This window comes from Microtus pennsylvanicus, chromosome 11 (genome assembly GCF_037038515.1).
Source record: "Microtus pennsylvanicus isolate mMicPen1 chromosome 11, mMicPen1.hap1, whole genome shotgun sequence".
In the NCBI taxonomy this organism is placed as follows: Eukaryota; Metazoa; Chordata; class Mammalia; order Rodentia; family Cricetidae; genus Microtus; species Microtus pennsylvanicus.
The window spans coordinates 88246392-88270427 of NC_134589.1; the positions used below are offsets into that span (position 1 = coordinate 88246392).

Consider the following 24036-nt stretch of genomic DNA (forward strand, 5'->3'; position numbering starts at 1 on the left):
TGCAGCCAGTGTTAAGGCAGCATTTCAGAACTTAGTGTTTAACTCTGTTGAATGGAGAGTCTTCACAGAAATGGTGGGTGGGACTGACCTAAGTTCTAAGGAATGATAAGGGAAGCATTCTGGTCTCATTGAGAAAGTATACAAGATGTGTAGACACTGGGGCTGTGGCATGGGAGCGGATATAGGAGATTTAGGAGGAAAGAACTTTTGCTTCCACAGAGTCCTCTAATGCTCTGAATGGTTAAGTTCCTGGTTTGTCTCTCTCTTTTCTCTCTCTGTCATCTCACTCCGACACACTCTAACTTTCATTAGTTGTTCTCTTTTCACAACGCTTTCTTTTGGGAGGTGTGTGTGTGTGTGTGTGTGAGATTTTTTTTTTTTTTTGAGACAGTGACCTCAGAAGGGCCACAAACTTGTGCCATTTTCCCTACTTCAGGTGCTAGGATTTTAGGCATGTTCCAGCACATTTGGTTTCTTCCCTACTTTTTAGTTTTTTTTTTTAGTCTCTGGCTAGTATCTGACCCACCCACCTTTCGCTTCTTTCTTATTTATAGGTACCTAAATACCTGTGATTTTTGACCCTTATCCTCATTTCTTATACTTTTAGGTTTTACTTTTACTCTTTCATTTTGCTTTTTCATTTTTTCTGTTGCACTTATATTTTTTACCCTTTCTAAATTTACTTTTATTTCTGTTGCATTTGTTTATGAATGTGTACCTGTGTGCATATATGCAATGGCGTGTTTATGGAGGAAAGTCTTAGGCATCAGTTCTCTTTTTCTACCATGTAGGTCTGCAGTAATTAAACTCAGATCATCAAGCCTGGTGGCAAGTGAGCTGTCTATCCAGCCTTCATTTTTTTTGTTGTTGTTATTTTGTTTTGTTTTGTTTTTTTAACTTATTTTTTTTTGAGACAGGGCCTTATTATGTAGCCTTAGCTAGCCTTGCACTCACTATGTAGCTCAGACTGGCCTAGAACTCCCAGAGATCCACCTGTCTTCTGAGTACTGGGACTAAATAAGTTTGCCACCACATCCACCTTATTTTGCTTTTTGACACAGGGTCTCATAATGTGACCCAGGCTGGTGAGAAATACTCTGTAGCCCAAGCTGGCCTTTAACTCGTGGTAATCCACATGCCTGAGTCTCTTTGAGTGTTGCGGTTACAAGGATGGGCTACTATGCCCAGATAGATACCTGTTTTAAATCAGTATTAAAGAAGGTCACATAAATGAAATTTCATTCAGATTCAATACTTCCCATTCCCCCCAAAAAATGGAAGCGGGGGACAAAAAGTTAACAGAATTTTGAGTTTTAATAAATGCTACCATCTAGCCATTGCTGTGATTAAATCTGTAATATTCCTGTCATTGTACAGTGCCTCCTTTGAGGTTAGCCCTCCTTCCTCACCACAGGTCCCAGGCCCCAGGCCCCAGGCATGAAATTGCTTTGTCATGTTATGGTCAGCAATGGAATGTCATATAAATGAAGTCATGCACTGCAGACTCTGACTGCTGATGCACTTGAGAGGCCCTCCCTGTGAGTCAGTTCGGTCCTCGAAAGTTATCCTGTGGCCATATAAGTGATTGTCTGCTCACCAGTTTTTGGTAGTTGAGTTGATCCAGGTTTTAGGCCATTGTGAATGGTGGGTGAAAACATTTTTTAACTTACTTTGTGTGCATTGGTGTTTTGCCGTGGGTGTCGGGTTCCCTGGAACTGGAGTTATAGACAGTTGTGAGCGGCCATGTGGGTGCTGGGAATTGAACCCAGGTCCTCTGGAAGAGCAGTCAGTGCTCTTAACCAGTGAACCATCTATCTCTCCAGCCTGGGTGAAAACATTTTTGTACTAGTATTTTTAGTTTTTAGAAACAGGGTTTCTCTGTGTAGCCCTGGCTGTCCTGGAACTTGATTTATAGACCAGGCTGTCCTCAAACTCAACAGAGATCCACCTGCCTCTGCCTCCCAAGTGCAGGGATTGATTAAAGACATGTGCCACTGCCACCACCCAGCTGTGCTAGTCTTTTAAATAACTTTTCTAATATTAGCCACCTTTTACTTGACATCCGTGCAAAAAAACTGTTGTGAGAAAATTCCTAAAGTTGGCTATCTTCATAAATTGACTGTGTGTAAGATCAATAGTTAGAGCATCTATCAGCTTAGATGCCTATGTATGAATGGTCTGGGGAGAGAGTAGAGCAAACTAGGGAGCATAGTTTAGAGGAAGCCTCACCAGGGTTCAGTGGTCATCCTCTTGGGAGTATGTGCCCTGTGTGGTTAGGTCTGCCACCACCCCCCCCCCCGCAAGAGAATGATAATAGGAATTAGAAATGTGATTGAAATTTCCAAATTAAGTGCTGTCAATTAAAATTTTTTGGCACCCTCACAGGTTTACTCACTTTTTTAAAATTGATTTTTATTGAGCTCTACATTTTTCTCTGCTCCCCTCCCTTCCTTTCCCCTTCCCCCACCAATTAAATTTTAAAATGTTAAAAAAAAACAAAAACTATGAAATCTGACATTTTGAGTCTTTACTTCTTTTTAGTTTTACTTCTTTTCCAGTCAATCTCTCCCCTATCTTAGGCTGTCCTTGAACTTACTGTGTAATTGAGGCTGATTTTGGAACTCCTCCCTGTGTTGGGATTACAGGCACGCACTGTTTCTGTGTCAGCCTCTTGAGCTTTGGAATATAGGCTTGAGCCACTGCTTTTAGATTTTATTGTTGTTATTGTTTAAAGATTAAAAATGTAGCTGGGGCAGATCTTTGTGAGTTCAAGGACAGCCTGGTCTACAGAGGGAGTTCCAGGACAGCCAAAGATGCACAGAGAACCTGTCTCAAAAAGCCAAAAATTAAGGGTAAAAATAAAAGAAATAGAGGTTAAGCCAGGCGGTGGCGGCGCACGCCTTTAATCCCAGCACTCGGGGGCAGAGGCAGGCGGATCTCTGTGAATTCAGAGCCAGCCTGGTCTGATGGAGGAAGGTCATTGGTTAAATAAAAAGAAACTGCTTGGTCCTCATTGGTTAGAAGATAGGTGGGAGGAGTAAACAGAACAGAACGCTGGGAGGAAGAGGAAGTGAGCTCAGACTCCACAGCTCTCCTCTCCGGAGTAGATGCCTCAGGGAGACGCCATGCTCCTGGCTCCTGGGCAGACACACGCAATGAAGCTCCAACCCAGGATGGACGTGGGCTAGAATCTTCCTGGTAAGACCGGTGCTCACAGATTATTAGAGATGGGTTGATCGGGATATCAGAATTAGCCAGTAAGGGCTAGAGCTAAAGGGCCAAGCAGTGTTTAAATGAATACAGTTTGTGTGTTGTTATTTCGGGGCATAAGCTAGCCGAGCCAGGCTGCCGGGGTGCTGGGGATGCAGCCCCGCCGCCCTAATTACTACACTGGTCTACAAGAGCTAGTTTTAGGACAGGCTTCAGAGATACATAGAAACCCAGTTTCGAAAAACCAAAAAGAGAGAGAGAGAGAGAGAGAGAGAGAGAGAGAGAGAGAGAGAGAGAGAGAGAGAGAGGGGGAGAGAGAGGGGATCTGTATCGTACATGTGCCATGTGCCCACTGAGGCCAGAAGAGGGGATGGGAACCTCTGGAGCAGGAGTTAGAAGTGGTTATAAGGTTTCTGATATGGTTCTAGGAACCAAACTCAGGTCCTCTATAATAAGAACAAATGACCACGGAGCCATCTCACTAGGCCAGGTTTTTTTCCTGAAGTTTTATTTTTACCTGTGTATGCCACATGCATATGGGTTTTGATGGAGGACAAAAAAAGGTTGTTGGATCCCCGTGAGCTGAAGTTATAGTCAGTCCGTTTTGAGCCACTCAAAGTGGGTTCTGGAACCCAAACCCCAGGCCTCTGGAAGAGGCCCAACCTGTTTTGTTGAGCCATTTCTCCAGCCCCTAGTGTTAGTTTCTCAGACAATATCTTAATGTAGCCCAGACTGTGAAACTCAGTGGTCATCTAAGATGGCTTCAAATCATCATGCTGATATGCTACCACAGTGTTCATCTTAAGTAGAGTATTTATCTAAAATCTCCTTTTCATAAAAGTCTTTCTGGGCAATAAACCAAAGTGACACTTAGCTTTTGTGTTTGACTTGAAAAGAGGCAACTGCAAATATCACTCAGTAGTTCTTCTAGCCCTGTGTTTATAAACCTGCTATAAACCTGCTGCTTTAGTATCATGCTTATGATACAGCCAGTTTCATTATTGAAAAGGGGTGAAATCCAAAAAGAAGGGCATAGTAAGTTTTGAAGAGCAGCTAGAGTCCTGAAGACAGGAGTGCTAGAGTTGGGAGGCTACCTTCAGGAATTTCCTGGTCTTGGTGTATACTCTGTATTTATTGAAGCTTGCACCAGTGTGAATTTTCAAGCTGCTGCTCTTATTCCTTTTCTTGAGTTTTATAGATTTCTGTAGAACACTTGAGAAAATCATCTGTTGAAGGAGCTGGATTCCCTTAAACAATTAGAATAAATGAATTTTATGTCAGTTCAAAGCCTGGATTGAGTTGGTTTTTTCCTTTTTTTTTTCTCCTGAGACAGGGTCTCTGTGTAGTTCTGACTGTCCTGGAACCTACTCTGTAGACCAGGCTGACCTTGAATTCACAAAGACCCACCTGCCTCTGCCTCCTGAGTGCTAGGATTAAAGCTATGGACCTTTGCCTACTTTATTTACATTTTAAATTATATTTCTTCATCCTGTTCTCCCTAAACAAAAATTATTTTAGGCCTGTAAATTCAGAGTTTTCTGGGAAATAAAAAAAGAATTCAACTTTTGATATTTTTATTATCTGATATTAGTGGTTTTTAATACAAATTATGAAGCTATTGTAAGATAACTTGGCACACGTGGAGTGCTGCGCTCAATAAGTAAGTATTGAATGTTTGAATGCAGACTTCTTTTTAATGACCTCATTGTGTATGAAGAGTGCTTTACTTCTGACTCATTGTCCCCAAGGATCTGTGGTCGCGGAGATTTTTCATTCATTGTAAGCCAAGCTGCCCAATTTCTGTCCCACAAAAGACATTAGTTTTGGAACTATAATGAAATAGGACTATGATGGTTAGTCAGAGATGTCACTGTCAGTGAAAGCAAGGAAGAAGAAAGCTGTGAACAAACATACACAAGCCAGGTCTCTCTGTTGGAGAGACTTCAGGGGGCAAGGTCGGATTGTAAGCATCTGAAGGGTGCCAGGGAGCTGGTAAGGTCAGTCTAATAGTCATGCTTATTTAAAGTGGAAGATACGGTTGGGAAGATTGTTTCACTTGTTATCTTGAATATTTTAGACATTACAGACTTAGGAGTACAGTACTAAGATCTGGCAGGCAAGGGAGAGAATAACTTCAAAACAGGGCCTCATGCCTGGTGTGGTAGCATTTACCTGTGATTCCAGCATTCAGCTGGCACAGACCAAAGGATTGAGTTGGAGGGCAGCCTGATTTTCTTTAGGAAAATAGGGCTGGGTACAGTGGCAGAGGCGGACAGATCTCTGAGTTGTCTAGCCCGATGAACATAGTGAGTTCCAGGCCAGTCAGGACTACACAATGAAACTGTATCTTAAAATAACGAGGTGGGGAGAGAGGAAAAAGAAAAAAAAACTGAAGCCTAAGACCTAGAGAGAGGAAAATTGTATAGGCAAATGTTGGAATGATTCAGGGTAGTGAGAGCCAATAAAGGTTAAACTTAGATTATTTGTGTGCATTGTTAGGTAAGTGTTCAGTATATTAATAAAAAAAAGTGCAGCATAAATTAGTAAAATGGTTAAGGAAGAGTTGAATCTGAGATGAGTCCTCTACATCTGACTGTCAGAGAGAGATGGTTCTAATTTGGAGCAGGAGCACTTGGATGGAGTTGCTGGCATAGTGTCTATGAGGTGGTGGGGTGTTAGCACAGATACCCTAGCTGAAGGTGGTAGGCACATGCATGCATATTTGGAAGCTGAGGGAAATTTAGGATTGAGAGAAGAGTGTCTGTGGTGGTAGGTTTGTTGAGACGCATCATTAGTTAATGACCTTAGGCAGATCTCTTACTCTTGCTGAAGTGTTTTTTTTTAATTCGTATAAAATAGACAATGATGTACTTCGACTAGAATAATTTTACCAAAATGCTGACTCCTGTTCTTCTCCAGATTCTGTCTTGCGCCTTGAATCTGTAAACAGTGGCACAAATATAAGCTGAATATTTTGTCCATAGTGATTACTAAAAGTCTCTGGGTTGGAAATGCAGTCTCTGCTTCTGTCAAGATTTTTTCAGTGGCCCTATGCTCTGGAACAATTGAAATGCATAAGCCCAGGCCACAGAATACCCCTAAAGTCTTGTAGTCAGTGGTTTTGAGAAATAAGAAGTAGCCCTTCCAGCTTAACCCATTGTGATGGAGCCACCCCTGGGCTGGTTGAGAAAGAAAGCAGGTTGAGCAGGCCAGTATGCAGCGCTCCTGCATGGCCTCTGCCTCACCATGATGAATAGTGATGTGGATGTATCAGCCAAATAAGTACTTTCCTTCTCAAGTTGCTTTGGTCATGGGGTTTTATTACAACAATAGTAGCCCTGACTAAGACAATTGGGGTTTAGTTAAGGGATCATCTGGACTTTTTTATACTGTAGACTGTTTTTGCCATAGTGTAATAGCAGGGTGTGTGGTTAAAAATTCCTTTTTGTTAAAATGACTAAATAAAAATTTTAAATATTCAAAAAAAAGTAACTCTTCCTTCTAACTTAAATTATTCCAGAAAGGTGTGTTGGTATCTTCTCTATTGGTTAAAAGGACTTTACCCCCCTAGTCTTTTAAAGGAATTGAACAAATGTATGAGAAATCTTGTGTCTTCAAGACCTCAGTTCAAGGAGAAAGATCACTTTTTAATTTTTTTAAAATAGATATTTTTTATTATCTTATGTGTGTGAGTGTTTTGACTACATGTATGTTGGTGCACAGTATATATATCTAATACGCACAGATGTCAGATGAGAGCTTTAGATCCCCTGGAACTGGAGTTACAGATGACTGTGTGCTAACATGATGATAATTGAACCTGTGCAATAACAAGTGCCCTTAACCAGTGATCCATCTCTTCAGCCCTGAGAGAGCAGTTTTGAGATTTAGATTCTCTCAGGTCCTCAGAATTATCAGCAGAATGTGACTTTTATTCTTTTTATTTATTTTTTAGTTGCAAACCTCATTCAGCCCTTATATTTTAAAAACTCTTGTGAAGCTAATAGAAGACTTGAATTGACTGTTCAATAAAGGGGTTTTACAGGGTAGGAGTGCAGAAGGATCACAGTGGCTCAGTGCTGTTTGGGCCACTCAAATACCTTTTGATCTTTATATTTAATAATATTTATTCTTTGAGAATTTAATACATGCATACACTGTATTTGTTCATATTCACCTCAGCTCTCCTATTCACTCCCTGATCTTTAAGAACAAAATCTAATCTGTCTTCTTAGTCTCATCTTTTCGTGTCTGTCTTTTATCTTTAAGAGCTGTTAGCAGTGGGACTGCAAGACTTGAGAAATAATAAGGGTCTTACACTAATAATTTTTGCTGGGCGGTGCATGCCTTTAATCCCAGCACTCAGAAGGCAATGATGGCAGGCAGATTTCTGTGAGTTCAAGGCCAGCCTGGTCTACAGAGCATAGTTTCAGGACAGCCAGAGCAATTACACAGAGAAGTCCAGTGTGTTGGGTCAGGGGAGGGGGGAATTCTTGGCTCAAACTGTAATAGTATATTTTGGAATTTATATACCTGTAAATTTTTGAATCTAAAGTATGCTATTGAAGTGTAAAATTTGATTTTCCTGAAGTTCTTATACAAGAGCAGGACTGCATTGTGAGGGAACTTCCCCCAGTGCATTCTTGCAGAAGCTTTTGCTTCCTCAATGGTGTGAAGGTCTTGGGAGCTCTTAGCTCTGCTGTACTAGCAAGTAGTGGCTTGATTAATGTTGAAAGGATTATTTTGACCAGAGTAAAGTGGTTTTCACAGGGGAAAGAACTTTTGAAGAGAGTGAGTGAAGTGAACCATGTGTGACAGATGGGTTCTGGTTGGCTAAGGTACTTAGGTGGTTGGTAAGCTGCCTTTCTTGCCAAACAAGAGAGGTCTCCTTGGGTGCACCCATTGTGTAAGCTTTATATGTGACTAAATCAGTAGTTTAGCCTTAGTGTCTCCTTCTGTCTTCCTCCCCTTCTCTCTCCTCTCCTCACATCTGTCTCTTTCCATCCTTCCTTTGTTTGCTTTCTTTCTTCCTTTAAGCTTCTGGAGAAACCCATTATTTAAATTAGTTCTTGGGACAGTTTCACCTGTTTTTCGTTTGTTTTTATGAATCTCTCTATTCATACCTTGACTGTTTCAGAACTTGCTGTGTAGACCATGCTGGCCTCGGATTCAGAGATCTTACCTCTGCCTACTGAAAGCTGCTATTGCAGATGTGAGCCAATGTGCCCAGTGTCAGTATTTTAGAATGGTTTATCTCTATAGTTTAAAGACTTGAAAAAATTTGGAGTACAGACTAGTAAATACTAGGACAGAACAAATTAACAATGTCCTATGGATTACATAATAGTATATAGTGCATTGATATTTCTTGTCTAAAATACTTGGAAATTTGTAACCCCGTGTTTATTGCTTTATTCACTATAGCAAGGAATTGGAAGCAACCTAGTTGTCAATCTGTCTTAGTGTTTCTATTGCTGTGAAGAGACCATGGCAACTCTTAATAAAGAAAAACATTTATTTGGGGCAGGCTTGCAGTTTCAGAGATTTAGTCCATTATGTCATGGTGGGAAGCAAGACAGCATGCAGGCAGACATGTTGCTGAAGAGGTAGCTGAGAGGTCTACATCTAGATACAGGCAGCATGAAGTGAACTGTCATACTGGGCGTGGCTTGAGCATATGTGAGATCTCAGAGCCCACCTCCTTATTGACAGACTTCTTCCAACAAGGCCACACCTACTCCAACAAGGCCACACTCCTAACAGTGCTAACTCCCTGTAGGTCAAGCATTCAAAACATGAGTCTATGGTGGCCATACCTATTCGAATCACTACACCATCAACAGGTAGATGGATAGTGAAAATGTATAAAGTGGATTACTATGTATAATATTAATCAAGGCCACACAGTCTCAGAAGGAATCCACATGTTCCTCATGTAGTTCCTAGCCTATAATATGCATATGTGTGCATATACACATTATGTACATATGGGTGTAATAAAACATGCAGAAAGGAGATCAAGAAAGGACAAATATGTAATGAGGTGATAAGAAAGAATGGAATTTAAGTAATGGAACATGAGTTAGGAAAAAAGATATAAAACTAATTTCCTGGTTTTAGCTTTGTCAAGAACTTTTTTTGTTTCTGTGTGATGGGTGAGCGTGTAAAAATACAATGGATTGTGAAAATGTAAATCCAAAGTGAACCGCATAGCTTTGGTGTGGCTACTCTAACTTTAGTTCATTGAATGGATAGACTTTGAATCTGTCTAATCTTGCTATGTGATATCTTTATTTTTTAATTTTCTATTTTTTGGTTTTTCAAAGCAGGGTTTTTTGTTGTTGTTGTTGTTTATTTACTTATTTATTTATAAAAGATTTCTGCCTCCTCCCCGCCACTGCCTCCCATTTAGCAGGGTTTTCCTGTGTAGCGTTGGTGCCTGTCCTGGAATTAGACCAAGCTGGCCTTGAACTCACAGAGAACCACCTGCTTTTGTCTCTTGAGTGCTGGGATTAAAGGTGTGCACCACCACTGCCTGACTTGCTGTGTGATACCTTTTATTTGCAAGTTCTTTACAATAAAATTTTAATTAAAAAGCAATAATTTAGAAATACAAAATACACATAAAAGCGTTTCACGTTTGTTACGCGTCTCACTGTGTGATTCTGGCTGGTGTGTTACTTGCTGTGTAGTTAAGGCTCACTTCAAACTTGTGGCAGTTTCCTGCCTCAGCCTCATGAGTGCTGGGGCAACAGGCATAAGCCAACATTCTTGAACCAGTTTACCATTTTTAAGTATGTATATTAATTGTGTTGTGTAGCCATCACCACTGTTTCCAAACATTTAACTATCTCAAGCAGAAACTCTGTCCTTTGAATCACAACTCCAATCCCTCTGTTCTACTTCCTGTCTTTATGAATTTTCTCTGCTCTAGGCACTTACTTGATGTAAGTGAAACTGTAACTGTTCTTTTATATCAGACTTAATATACTTAATATAGTGTTTTTAAGGTTTGTTGTAATGTCTGTTAGAATTGCATTTGTCCTTGTTCTGTTGTGTATACATGGATGGATATTTCAATTGTTTTTACTTCTTGGATATTATGTTTAATGCTGCTATGAATGTGGGTGTTTGCTATTTAAGTCAAGAATAGAGTTTTCTGGATCGTGTGATAATCCTTTAACTTACTGAGAAACTACCAGACTCTCCCTTACCATCTGTACCATTTTACATCTCTACTAGCAGTTCATGAGGGTTCTGATTATTTTTGTCCTTTTCAACACTTGTTATTTTCCATTTTTTAGATAATAGCTATACACTTGGGTGTGTCAAAAATTTTAAACATTGCTCTGGTGATGTTGGATGACTCAGAAGGCAGTTTACTACTGAGGGAGCTATTTTCGAATTACTAAAAGGAGTGAGTGGCCTAAACTACTGTAGTAAAAAGGGATTCTGACTGTCATGTGTAGATCTGCTTACTCATTTTAAAGAGGGTGTGTGTGTGTGTGTGTTTATGTATATGATTCTTTCCTTTTTTATGCTGAGAGACAGACTGACACTGACTTGTTATGTAGTCCAGATTAGCCTGGAATTTGAGCAGTGATCCCCCTGCCTCAGTTACCCAAGTGCTGAGATTATTGGCATGAGCCACCACATTTCAATTAGTCTATAAAGAGGCTTCTGTGTTTCTTGATGTGACTAGGGAGTAGCCAAAACTTTCAGGGGCACAGGGGCTTGGAGCTCACTAGTCAACTCTTGGGTTTTGTTTTTGAAGTCATTTATGATGAATTGTTTGCATGGAGCTAGGGATGAACTTCTGTAAGCTGTCTTTTGACTGTGTGTACTATATTACTTTAGCTGTTGCCCTATCTGACGTGCATAGTAAGCCTTAGCCTATGTCTAGAGAACCAAAGACCCGAGAGCTGGACCTGGCAGGGCTGTAAAAGTGATTGGAACTATCTTTTCTTCAGGTACCATTGCTGCTCAACATTTACTGACCCCACCTCCCTGTCTCAACAGAGCTGGGCTCCAGTGCAGAATTGATTATATGATACCTAGAAAAAGTTGCTGAATATTTTTTTAAAAACCCAGGTCCAGAACCTCTTTAGGCAGATATACTGATGGTCCAGTTTTGTCTCTCCTGAAAAATGCACATAACTTCCCTGAGAACTGGTAAGCCAGTGCTGTGAGCAAAAGGAAGAGTGACTGGGAAACTGCAACCACTTCCTTGTTTGTCTTTTATCTGGAAAAGAATTAGATGATACAGTTTTAGAGCAATGTCTCATGGGAGATGCTGTGTGATGGTAATTCTTAGAGAAGATACCTGTATCTTCCACTCTTGTTACATAATTAAGGAAAATAGCCTGTACTGCAGATGTAAGAGATAAGATAAAATTTTATTTTAAGGCAAGGTTTCATTGTGTAGCCTTAGCAGACCTGGAACTCACTATGTAGACAGGCTGGCTGAACTCAAAGAGATCTGCGTGCCTCTATCTCCTGAGAGTTGGTATTAAAACTTTGGGCACCATGCCCTATCCTTGGCTTTCAATTTTTAAAAAATTTCTTTCTCTCACTCTGTGTGTATGTGTGTGTGTGTGTTTGCACTCTCACGTCCATGCTCCAAGGAATACATGAGGATGTTGGGAGGACAACTTTTTGAAGTCACTTCTCTCCTTCTACTTAATCGTGGATGAAACTCAGGCTTGAGAAGCAAGTGCCTTTGCCCACTAAACTATCTGGTCAGCCTTTGCTTACAATGTAATGTGTTTTATTAAACCACTTTTGTATATATGTGTAATTATACTTCGTTCTTATCCATTTCTCCCAGTGTTCTATTCATTCATGCTTCTAAATAATTCTCCTTTCTGCTTTTGTATCATATAATCCATTGTCCTTTCTTCCTCCCTTCTTCTTTCCCTCCCTCCCTCTCTCTGAGCTAGAGTCTCTTGCTATGTATACTTCCCAAGCTGGCCTCGAATTCACTACCCTCTGCTTCAGGCTTTCTGGGTAGCTGGCATTACTGACATGACATCATACCAATTACATGTTTTCTTTTCCTTCCCTTTCCTTCCTTTCTCCTTCTCTTCTCCTTTCCTTTTTCCCTTTTTAGAGATGACAAAACTGAGTCCTAAAATTGTTATTATCACCCAGTGCTGTGTAATATCCAGGTGAAAACTGTGACTAACAAAGTCTGCCCTTTTTTGGCTTCTCTGCTAGATCAGGCTATTAGGGTAGCATCATTAGTAGACACCAGTAAGTATATGTTGACTAGGACTTCATTCTTCCCACAGTTTCAAACCTTGGTGCTTGTAATGGTAAGTTTCAGATTTTAGTAAGTAACAGCCCCATAATCAGGTTATGTAGATTACCAGGATTTTACTAGTCAATTTAGTTGAGAGGCGTAGCATGAAGAAATTGCCTTTTTGGAACTAAATAATAGGTCTAGAAAAGATGACATGACTTTCTTCCCAGAGCAATCAGAGGGAGAGTAGTGGTAGGCTATATACCTGCTGGGCCCCGTCAGGTTACCTGAGCAAAAAAAAAGCTTGTCTGTCAGGGTTCTGCATAATATTTTATCTCCTTAGATCAGCAGTTCTCAACCTTTCTAATGTTGTGACCATTAATACAGTTCCTCATGTCGTGGTGATCTCCAATCATAAAATTATTTTTGTTGATACTTCATAGCTATAATTTTGCTACTCTTATGAACCGTAATGTCAGTATTTATGGAGATAGAGATTTGTCAAAGACCAAAGGAGTTGCAACCCACAGATTGAGAACGGCTGTCTTAGACTGTTGACTGGACTGAAAAGCATTTTGGACTCTGTTTCTGGGCCTACCACGTTTGCCAGTGTTTCCTCAGCTGGACCAGTATAAGTAGACGTGAGAGCCAGCTGTGGAAGGGCCAACAGACATCCAGGAAATACAAATGACTGTTAGTTCATTAGCCTAATTAAGTAGAACAATTAGTCTCTTCTCTCATTTGTTCAAGCAGTCAGTCTTGAACAGTGTTCTCTCTTTTCCTCTAATCTCCTGAATGTGAGAACCTAAGAAGACAGTTCAATTTAAGGAGTGATGGCTTTTCTTTTTTTTTAAGAAGTGACATTGTGTCTGGACTGAATGAAAGCAAGAGCAGGTCACTGCTTTTTAGCTCTAGGGAGATGAGGAGGATCTATTAAAGTGCACTGCTGAGCTCCACACCTTCAGTTTATGTCCTGCTGGTAAGGTTAAGGCCTGTAATTCTGCATTTCTGATGCATCCGGGTGGATGTTGATGGTTCTAGGATCATATTCTGAGAATCGCTTTCCAGAAAGGATGCAGTTGGGTGTAGCTTTTCAGTTTCTCTCTATTAAGGTTTTCATAAACAAGGGAAGAAAGCCTCCACTTCTTCAAGATGTCATGCCCAGTGATTGCAATCAGCTTAGCCCACCCCTTGGAAATACTGTGCAAAGTAGTTCTTGTCCCATTTACCACATGCAGGCCATTAAAAATGGAGCCATTTTTCTCTTTGGAGGCAATAGTTTGCGTATACTTCATGAAGTCACTGGGCTAGGCAGTAACTAGAGAGCACCCTGTAGCCTAAAATAGTAACTTTTAAAGGACAGCTTTTATGTATAAATCAGAGGATAATGTTCGTGAACTTATAGATGTGATGTTTAATGTAGAAGGTATGTTAAATTCTCTTCCTGTTTGTATGACAGGTGTGGAGTTACAAGAGATGAAGCTGGAGTTCACTTTCATAGTCAGTATATAGTAAATGTTACGATGGGTTTTCAAAAGATGATGGAGGGAATGAGAGCTTGACTCTAAAATAGTTTTCAAATCACAGAAAGGATGAGGATATATCAAAGTATTTTAAAAAGACTGTTACAGATTTATTTATTTGCTTGCTTGCTTATTTGATACAGAGTCTTTCTGAGTAACCTGGACTGGCTTAAAACCTGTAGCTCAGGGTAGCCCAACCTTGTGATCTTTTTATCTCATCTCCAGAGTGCTGGGATTATAGGTGTATGTCATTGCTTTCAGCTGCTGATTGATTATTGACCAACCTTATTTTAGAAATAAACAATGTTAAAGGGTATGCTTCAGAATAGTAGATACTACAAAATGAAAAAAAATTCTTGAAAATTCAACTATAAGACTTATTTAAAGCACATTGTTCTTTATTAATGTTCGTTTGAAAGGTCAACTTGTTTTCAATGGAGCTCAGTGAAATTACTTTCTGTTATTTGACAGAACTACAAAATTATTTTTTTAAAAAAGTGGTGACCCAAGCAATTGAACTGAAGGCATTCTGGGAAAACGTGCTGTTTATTGTGAGAATCATCTTTGATCTTGGAATTAAAAGTAAAGCTGGAAAGAAATTTACAAACAAGACAAAGAAGAAGTTTGGAATTGGACTCACAGGATCTGGGCTTGGAAATGCCTCAGGTAAACCACATGTGGAGGAGTATACAGTTTGATTCTCTGTGCTGGTAGAAAGGGCACAGTGTTGCCCTTTCTGCATCTTAACACAGCTTGATACACTAGCTTCAAAGACAGCTTATTTCCGCCTTCACCTAGATGTGAGTACATGCTCTCTTGTTCCTCATTTGCTGTAGCCTTGAATATTTCATTGAGCTTGACACAAGGAGCATGGTGAGTACATAGGTTAGTTGCTACATCTTTGTTTATGAGGACAGAATGAATTACCCAGAAATTTAATCTGCCACCCAAATCCCTTTTACAACAGTTCAGAAGTGGTGATTCTGTTTTACACATGGACGCACACACAGCTATATGTTCTGTAAACTCTCATTCATATTCATATTCTTATTCTCTCTCTCTTTCTTGACCTTGTCTTGCTGTGTAGGTGAAACTGGTTTCAATATAGCAGTCTTACTGCTTTGGCCCTGAAAATGCCTAAATCATAGACATACAGTACTACACCAAGCTGAGACAACTCCTTTTAATTGGTCTCTTTGGGTTTGAGGCAATCACTGAAATAAGAACTGGAAGCTTATTTGTCCCCATTCTTCTTATTCAAACTTTACCCCTTTCCTTTCTCATAGTTAATTTTCACCCCCACTCCCAGAGTGAGTGCTGGAAAGAAGTCTAGAAATAATGAACAGTTAGGGACACCTATGAGGGACTGTGTAGGACTGTCCCCTGAGCACAGGGCTAAAATAATTGTTAGGATGGTTTAGTGACTTTGCAGCAGAGTGTAAGGAAGAGGACTTGGTAACTGACACTTAAAAGATCAGAGGCTGGTGTCCATCCCAAGATCTGTGACAAAAGGACCACATGTCCCTTTTTAGAGTTTGTGTCTAAATAAACAAGGTATGGTTTGCTGTTTATTGACTACTTGAATTAGGACATTAAAACTTGTTCTTAAACAAAATTTTTCTTCTTGACTACTTGAATTAGGACATTAAAACTTGTTCTTAAACAAAATTTTTCTAGGAAGAAAGACCCCAAAGTTTTAGAAGATCTGGGGAAACTATAAACAAAGCAGCTGATGTGGGAGTATCTAGGAGAGCAGTGAGAAGGCAGGTTAGGGTAGATGAGCAGTGTGGAAGGAGAACGTAGGTGCGTAGACCACTAATGCCTTATAGAACTCTTTGCTGTACCACCTCGTGGGAGAGTAAAAAGAATGTTTGTAGTGTTTCTCGCTTTCTTCTTCCTTCCTTTATTTTTTTTTTCTTTTCTTTATTTTTTTGTTTTTCGAGACAAGGTTTCTCTGTAGCTTTGGAGCCTGTCTTGGAGCTGGGATGCTCTCTAGACCAGGCTAGCCTCAAACTCACAGAGATCTGCTTGCCTCTGACTCCTGAGTGCTAGGATTAAAGGCGTGCATCACCTCCACCTGGGCTCATTTCTTTATTGGAGTTACATTTCAGAATGTGGCTTTTATTTGTGCCAGGGTGTACAGCTGAGGTGGTTTGGATAGGTGATGAAATGTAAAAAGAAGAGAGAAATCTGAAGATCAAGCCCACTTTTCTAGCTGTGTCTTGGAGACTTAGGAGGCCCTTGTGTTGTTCATGTTGGTTGGACTGAAGATACCTAAATTTGTCTGTCAAGATGGCTCAGTGGGTTAAAGGCTCTTGCTACAGAGCCAATTGGCTTGAGTTCAGTCTCCTATCCCACATGATGAAAAGAGAGAACTGACTTCTGCAAGTTGTCCTCTGACCTCCACATCTCTCCCCACCCCTCAAATTAAAATAATAAAAAGATGTCCAAGATTATCTTTTTTTTTGGGAAAGTAAGATATTGGATCCAGGAATATAGTTAAATCTGACTTACTACTGCTTCAGCCCTAAGAAAACGGGAGAACATTTCTACTTCAGGAAAATTAGAACAGTCTTGTTAGAGAAAGATTTTAAGAAATGTTTATAAAACTTAAATAAGTAGCCAAACAAACAAACAAATGGCATCTCTAGTGACCCACCTTCAGTTTTTAGGAGTTGTTTTTTAAGAATTGCTGTTCTGACTTTTTTCTATACATCTTGGCTGTTTTCCTCACAGACAGGTCCATGCTCAGTGCTAGTTAAAACTCTTGGTGTGCCCTATAGAAGAGACAGAATTATTTCCTGAAATAAATTATGTGCTGGGATAAGGACAGGCGTGTGTAGTAAGTTGGACTTGAAGCTGTCTTTAACCTCCTAAAGTGAAAATGGTTTTGTTGTAGCCCAGCGTAAGCGGAATGGACCCGCCTTTTGGGGATGCCTTTCGAAGCCACACCTTTTCAGAACAGACTTTGATGAGCACAGATCTCTTAGCCAACAGTTCTGATCCAGATTTCATGTATGAGCTGGTAAGCAACTTTTCTTGGTTTTAGTTTTAATTGATTTGAGATCAAAATGATGTCATAGAGTTTTTATTTATAAATGTCTGAAAAGAGAAAACAATGTACATGATATGGAGGCTCACACAGGTAAAACCTGAGAGGCTGAGGAAGAAGGATTGCGGGGACCATACAGAACAGATTTTAAGAAAAGGAAAAGGATATAACTAGGAGTCAGGCTGATTCTTGTGACTAAGTCTAGTGATTTCTGAAAGATACCCAAATTGATTAAAGTAGCATGTGAAGAGGTCGTCTGCCCTCAAGTCTAGTTGCCCATGAGGAGAGTAAGCTGTGTGTTAAAGGGCTTTTTAGCTCACAAACTAAGAACTAATGTAAAATAAAAAAAAAAAAAAGAACTGATGTATACGTAAGATGTGTGCTAGAGATGGCAAGACAAATTAGCAGCTCCAAGCTTCTCCAGGTTTTTGAGGTAGACAAAAAAATTCCCACGGGGAAAAATAATTTATTTTGAGTATGGGGTACTATGTACTACATGTACACGTGTCCATAGAGGCCAGAAGAGGATGTCTGATTCTGTGGAACTGGACATTTGTGAGCCACCATGTGGATACTAGGAATGGGACCGAGGTATTTTTCAAGAGCAGCAAGTGCTCTTAACTGTAGCCATCTCCGCAACCCCACCTTTCCTCTTCTTTTCTTTTCTTTTTGTAAGGCAGGATCTCACTTTGTAGCTTTGGCTGGCCTGGAGCTTTCTGTGTAGACTGGCTGGCCTCAAACCTCACAGATAACCTGCCTACTTTGGCTTCATGAGTGCTAAGATTAAAATCTTATGCCACCATGCCTAGCCCAAAGGGGGGAAATAATTTATATTTTAACAGTGCACGTGAGTGAAGGTGCCCTAAGATGCCAGAGGTGTCAAATCTCCCCTGGAGCTGAGAGTTAAATGTGGTTGTGAGCTTCCAGACAACATCCTGGGAAACTGGTTTGGTTCCTTTAGAAGAGCAGTAAGTGCTCTTAACTGCTGTGCCATTTTTTTTCTACCCCCAATATAATTTTAATTATATGTAATTTAAACAACAGAAATGCTGAAAAATTGTGAATTTGAGTGCACATCTGTGAATTCATTAAAAACAATTGAATTTTATGCCTAATAAAACTGGGGTATGGTATATATAAACTACTTAAGTGAGACTACTCACACATACAGACATACACACACAATCCAACACAAAATAAGTGCAAACTACTATAAATTAAATGGAACAAAGTAAACTGGAACACTGAAAATCCATTCTCTTTCTGAGCCTCCACTCTTCAGATTTTCCCCCAAAGGTAACTAATGCCAGCAGATAGGATGAATATGTACACATTTGAACATATTTTTTACTTTGAATGGATAATATACTTGTATACTTTAGTTTGCCCCCCCCCCCAGTTTATTTAGTCTGTGTGTATGTGTTTAGGTGATGGTTCTCTCCTTGCATCATGTGGATCCCAGGGGTTTGATTGAGGTGATCAGGCTTGGCGTCAAGCCTTAACCCACTGAGCCTTCTTTTAGCTGGAGTTTGCTTTTCCTAAACATAAAAATGTATGATGGATAGCCTTTTGTGTTAGTGCATTAGGGCTCAACTTCTTTTTCCATGACTGTAGAATGTAACTACATTTTATTTTACTTTATTTATCTTTGAGACAGTTTTACCATTTAACTCTGGCTAGCCTGGAACTTACTATGTAAACCAGCCTGGCCCCAAACTCCCAGAGACAGTCCTGTTTCTCCCTTCTGAGTGCATTAATGGTGTGTGCTTCCACTCTATGAATGTTTTTGCTACATTGTAAAGTCACATCTTTGCAGTGCGTGAGGGATATCTAACTTCCCGTGCCAAGAATTAATACGTAGGTTTTACAATTTTACAGTCAACTTTTGGCAGTCTCTGGGCTCTTTGCCTCCATATTTACTTAAGTTGAGGTATTCTGTAATGAAGATTAGGTCTTCAATATTTGCTTCTTACTTGAACTTAGTTTCTAAAGAGAACTTCTAAGATCACAAGAGGCTTTGGTGTTTGGACCCATACTTTAGTACTTTAGTTTTTCAAAGAGTGTATTTTCCCACTTTTTCTTGTCCATTGAAATGAAGGTGTTTAGATAGATGTAAGGGGAAGGTATCATGTCAGTAGCTTTTATCTTAAAACAGACCAGAGGTAGAGTATTTGTTTTGATATTTGCAGGTATGGATGGAGGTGAATATTTTCTTCCTAAAGCATGGTATGTGATTTCCCATTTTAAACCTTCCTTAGGATAGAGAGATGAATTATCAACAGAATCCTAGAGACAACTTTCTTTCTTTGGAAGACTGCAAAGACATTGAAAATCTGGAGTCTTTCACAGATGTCCTGGATAATGAGGATGCTTTAACCTCAAACTGGGAACAGTGGGATACATACTGTGAAGACTTAACTAAGTACACCAAACTAACCAGCTGTGACATCTGGGGGACAAAAGAAGTGGACTACCTGGGTCTTGATGACTTTTCTAGCCCTTACCAAGATGAAGAGGTCATAAGTAAAACTCCAACCTTGGCCCAGCTTAATAGTGAGGACTCTCAGTCTGTTTCTGATTCTCTTTATTATCCTGATTCCTTCTTCAGTGTCAAACAAAATCCCTTGCCCCCATCATTCCCTAGTAAAAAGATCACAAGTAGAGCAGCTACCCCTGTGTGTTCTTCAAAGACACTTCAGGCTGAGGTCCCATTGTCAGACTGTGTCCAAAAAGCAAGTAAACCTACTTCAAGCACACAGATCATGGTGAAGACCAACTTGTATCATAATGAAAAGGTAAATTTTCATGTTGAATGTAAAGACTATGTAAAAAAAGCAAAGGTCAAGATCAGCCCTGTACAACAGGGCTGGCCTTTGCTGAGCCAGGCACACACAGATGCAACCAAGGAGAACACCTGCTATTGTGGAACTGTGGCTAAGAGACAGGAGAAAAGGGGAATGGAGCCTCATCGGGGTCATGGCACTCCTGCTTTGCCTTTCAGAGGATCCCAGGAGCTATTACTTAGTCCTCTGTCCCAGAGTGGTCCTGGGTCAGTTGCCACAGCAGAGAGTGGCAGCCTTTCTGCCAGCACTTCTATTTCAGAGTCATCCCAGAAAAAAGAAGAGCACAATTATTCTCTTTTTGTCTCTGACAATATGAGAGAATACCCAACCAAATGCATTCCTGAAGATGATGAGGATGATGAAGATGATATTGATGATGAAGACCATGATGAAGGGTTTGGCAGTGAGCATGAGCTTTCTGAAAATGAAGAGGAGGAGGAGGAGGAGGAAGAGGATTATGAGGATGACAGAGACGATGATATTAGCGACACATTCTCTGAACCAGGTATAACTCTGCAGCTTATTAAATTGACCTTTCTATTTACTGTTTGAGATAGAAGGCTTTTTGGATGGTTTATTTGTTTATTTGGTAGATTAAATAACTGTGTCTTTGTTTACATCAAAAGTATCTTTCTATTCACATAGTTCTAAAGCCATTATTTATGCTTACGATCATTTTGTGCCTATGTCATAATTTGTGACTTGATTCTATGAGTACTTATTCTTAATCATTTTTTGTTAAGTGACCTACTTTGCCACCCTCTTGAACACTTAAGTGAGATTTAAAATACATTGCTCTGTTTTGCTTGTCCTCCTCCTGTGGCTAAGGTGCATGTAGAATAGTGAACCAAGTGATGTCAGCTCTTATCACTCATACTTATACCTAGCAAAAACCTCCTTAGTGAACAGTTTGAAGGCAAGCTTTTTCTTTGTGTCTGCTGTATTTTAGTAAGAAAATATATACTATACCAGATGTGGTGCATGCCTATAATCCCAACACTTGGAGACAGAGGCAGGAGGATCACCACAAATTTGAGGTCAGGCCGGTCTATGTAGTTGGTTCCAGGCCAGTCAGACTACATAATGAGAGCCTGTTTCTAAAAAGCAACCAATAGGAGCTGGACCTTGGTTCAATTCCCAGCACCCACTTGGCAACTCCTAACTGTCTATAACTCCTGTACCAGGGCATCCAGCACCCTCACACAGATAGACATGCAGGCAGAACACCAGTGTACATAAAATACAAATAAAAAATTATAAAAAATTAAAAAAATAAAAACAACAAATAGAAAAAATACAGCTTGAAGAACATGAAAGAGGATGCTTCATTTAGTGTACAGTACATATAAATGAAAGAGAAAAAGAAACAGACTCCGTGGGGAGCTGCTTCACCTTAACATTTACATGTTTGGACTGTAGCCACTATTGACTGACACTATTTATAAAAATCTTATGGCCAAGCGACACACAGTTAAAAATGCACAAAGAAGTGAAGTTTAAGCAAAAGTTACTTGCTTCAAAATTAGTTTTTGGTTTTTCAAGACAGGATTTCTCTGTAGCTTTGGAGCCTGTCGTGGAACTAGCTCTTATAGACCAGGCTGGCCTTGAACTCACAGAGATTTTCCTGCCTCTTCCCCAGTGCTGGGATTAAAGGCGTGTGCCACCACCACCCTATTCAAAATTAGTTTTGATACTAACAATTCTGCATAAAACCAGATAAAAATGAAATTTCGTAAGTTATCAAAGAGCCCCTTTGTTTAAAATGGTGATTGCTGGCATTTCAGGCACTCTAAATGTTGACATTATTCTGAACATGGACAGTAACTACGTCATAGCTAGTGCAGCACTCCTTGTATGCATGCATGCACACATAGTGCATGTATGCACGAGTGGGTGGGTATGGCTGCTGCAGTGTTGGGTTAAACCCTGACCTTCACACATGCTATAGGTAAGCCTGCCACTGAGCTATATCCTTCCAAAGCACTTCTATTTATGAAAGTTTTTCCCTGTTTAGAAATTTTTTTAAAATTCAGGTGCTTAGATTTATTTGATACCACAAGTTGTTTGGTTTGGGTAGGTTTTCTTTTTCATTTTTTTTGGGGGTGTGTGTTTCAAGACAGGGTTTCTCTGTGTAGTTTTGGAACCTGTCCTGGAACTCACTACATAGACCAGACTGGCCTCGAACTCACAGAGATCCACCTACCTCTGTCTCCTAAGTGCTGGGATTAAAGGTGTGCGCCACCACTACCCGGCGGATATGTATTTATTATATTGTGGTTATCACATGCTAACACCTACCACTTGACATAATTATCTTCTTTTCTTTTTTTGAGACTTACTCTGTTAGCAGTATAGTATTTTTTTTAAAGGTGTGTGCCACCACTGCCTGGCTTTTTTTTTTTTTAAGACTTAGTTATTTATTATGTATACAGTATTCTGCCTGCATGTCATAAGAGGGCACTAGATCTCATTACAGATGATTGTGAGCCATCATGTGGTTACTGGGAATTGAACTCAGGACCTCTGGAAGAGCAGCCAGTGCTCCTAACCTCTGAGCCATCTCTCCAGCCCAGCAGTATAGTATTAATTACATGTGCTATGCTGTCTGTAAATTAGATCTCTAGACTTACTCTGCAAAACAGAAATTGCTCTTTGACCAACACTTCACATGTCCACAGGTCTCTAGCACCTGGCAACCGTGCTCTCTACTTCTGTATGTTTGACTTTAGATTCCACATGTGAAGACTTTGCAGTTGTCTTTCTCTGCCTGTGCTACTTTACTTGGCATCACAAGTAAATTCATCTTATCATAAATGTAAGCCTTAAAGGATAGGGGCTGGAGAGATGGCTCAGTGATTAAGAGCTTTGCCTGCCTGCTCTTCCAAAGGTCCTGAGTTCAATTCCCGGCAACCACATGTGCTCACAACCATCTGTAATGAGATTTGGTGCCCTCTTCTGGCCTTCAGGCACACATGCAGTGTAATCTTGGGCTGGAGAGATGGCTCAAAGGTTAAGGAACTGACTGCTGTTCCGGAGGTCCTGAGTTCAATTCCCAGCAAACACATGATAGCTCACACCCATCTATAATGAGATCTGGTGCCCAGAACACTATATACATAATAAATAAATTAAAAATAAATAAATAAATCTTTTTAAAAAAGATAAGTAATATTGTATATATTTGCATACATGAAGTTTTGTATCTCCTCTACCTTTGCCTCAGATGTTAGGGAGTGTGGTGAATATAGGAGTGCATGTAGATTTCAAGAACTTCCTTTTTTTTTGAGACATGATCTTAGTATGTATCCCTGAATGATCTGAACTCGCTGTGCAGACCAGTGTTGCCTCCACCTCACAGGAGATCTCCATGCTTCTGCCTCCTGAGTGCTGAGGTTAAAGGTACACACATGGTCTTTTAAAACAAGCCAGAAAAGAGATTTATTTTTATTATTTTAAATTATGTTTGCAAGAGGCTGGAAAGATGGCTCAAGGGTTAGGAGCATTTTTGTTGCTCTTGCAGAGGACCTGGACTTAGCTCTCAGCACCCAAGCAGTGGCTCATAACCATTTGTAACTCCAGTTTAGGATGTCCAGTGCCCTCCTCTGACCTCTTTGAACACCGGGCACACATGTGGTGTGTATGTGTACATGCAGGCAGAATACTCATACATGCAAAATAAATTTAAAAAATGATTCTCTGGACTTGGAGTTACAGGCAGCTGTGAGCCTCCTGACCTGGATACTGGGAATCAAACTTGGGTCTTCAGAAAGAGCAGAAAGTGCTCTTGAGAACTGAGCCATTTCCCCAGCCCTCTTTCAGAGAAGTAGGGTTGTTGGGTCATTTGGTATTTTTACTTTTACTTAGCTATTTTAGATGCTGGTGCTCAAACTCGGGGCCTTGTATATTTTATGCTGGGCAACTATACTCTGTCACTAAGCTATATCTGTAGCCCTTAAGTTTCTTTGTTGTTTTTGTTTTGTTTTTCTATACTGAACATCAAACCCTGGCCATTGCATTGTACTAGACAAGTTCCATACCACTGAGCCACATCCCACAGGCTCTGGCCTGCCTTTTCTGAGCTACAGTCTGGCTATCTACTTTAGATTGGCACTGAAGTATGTAATAATCTTGACTGGTCTCTGACTTGGAGTCCTCTTGCCACACAGC

General features: G+C 40.1%; 1 protein-coding gene and 1 long non-coding RNA gene across 7 annotated transcripts in view; both read left to right on the forward strand.

The window, feature by feature from the left end:
* Positions 1-24036, forward strand: part of Crebrf (CREB3 regulatory factor) — a 79916-nt gene that overhangs the window by 23684 nt on the left and 32196 nt on the right. For 5 of the 6 annotated variants that reach the window (XM_075941381.1, XM_075941379.1, XM_075941377.1 and 2 more), the window contains exons 2-4: positions 14446-14640; positions 16874-16999; positions 19285-20374. In XM_075941381.1, coding sequence (XP_075797496.1) covers positions 14632-14640; positions 16874-16999; positions 19285-20374 — 1225 coding nt within the window. In that variant the 5' untranslated portion in view covers positions 14446-14631. Of the gene's footprint in view, positions 1-14445; positions 14641-16873; positions 17000-19215; positions 20375-24036 lie in introns of all 6 variants that reach the window. The other variant, XM_075941382.1, reaches the window with a different exon arrangement.
* Positions 2313-3461, forward strand: LOC142859499 (uncharacterized). Its single transcript, XR_012912207.1, has 2 exons — positions 2313-2976; positions 3409-3461. It is a non-coding gene; the product is annotated as an uncharacterized LOC142859499 (long non-coding RNA).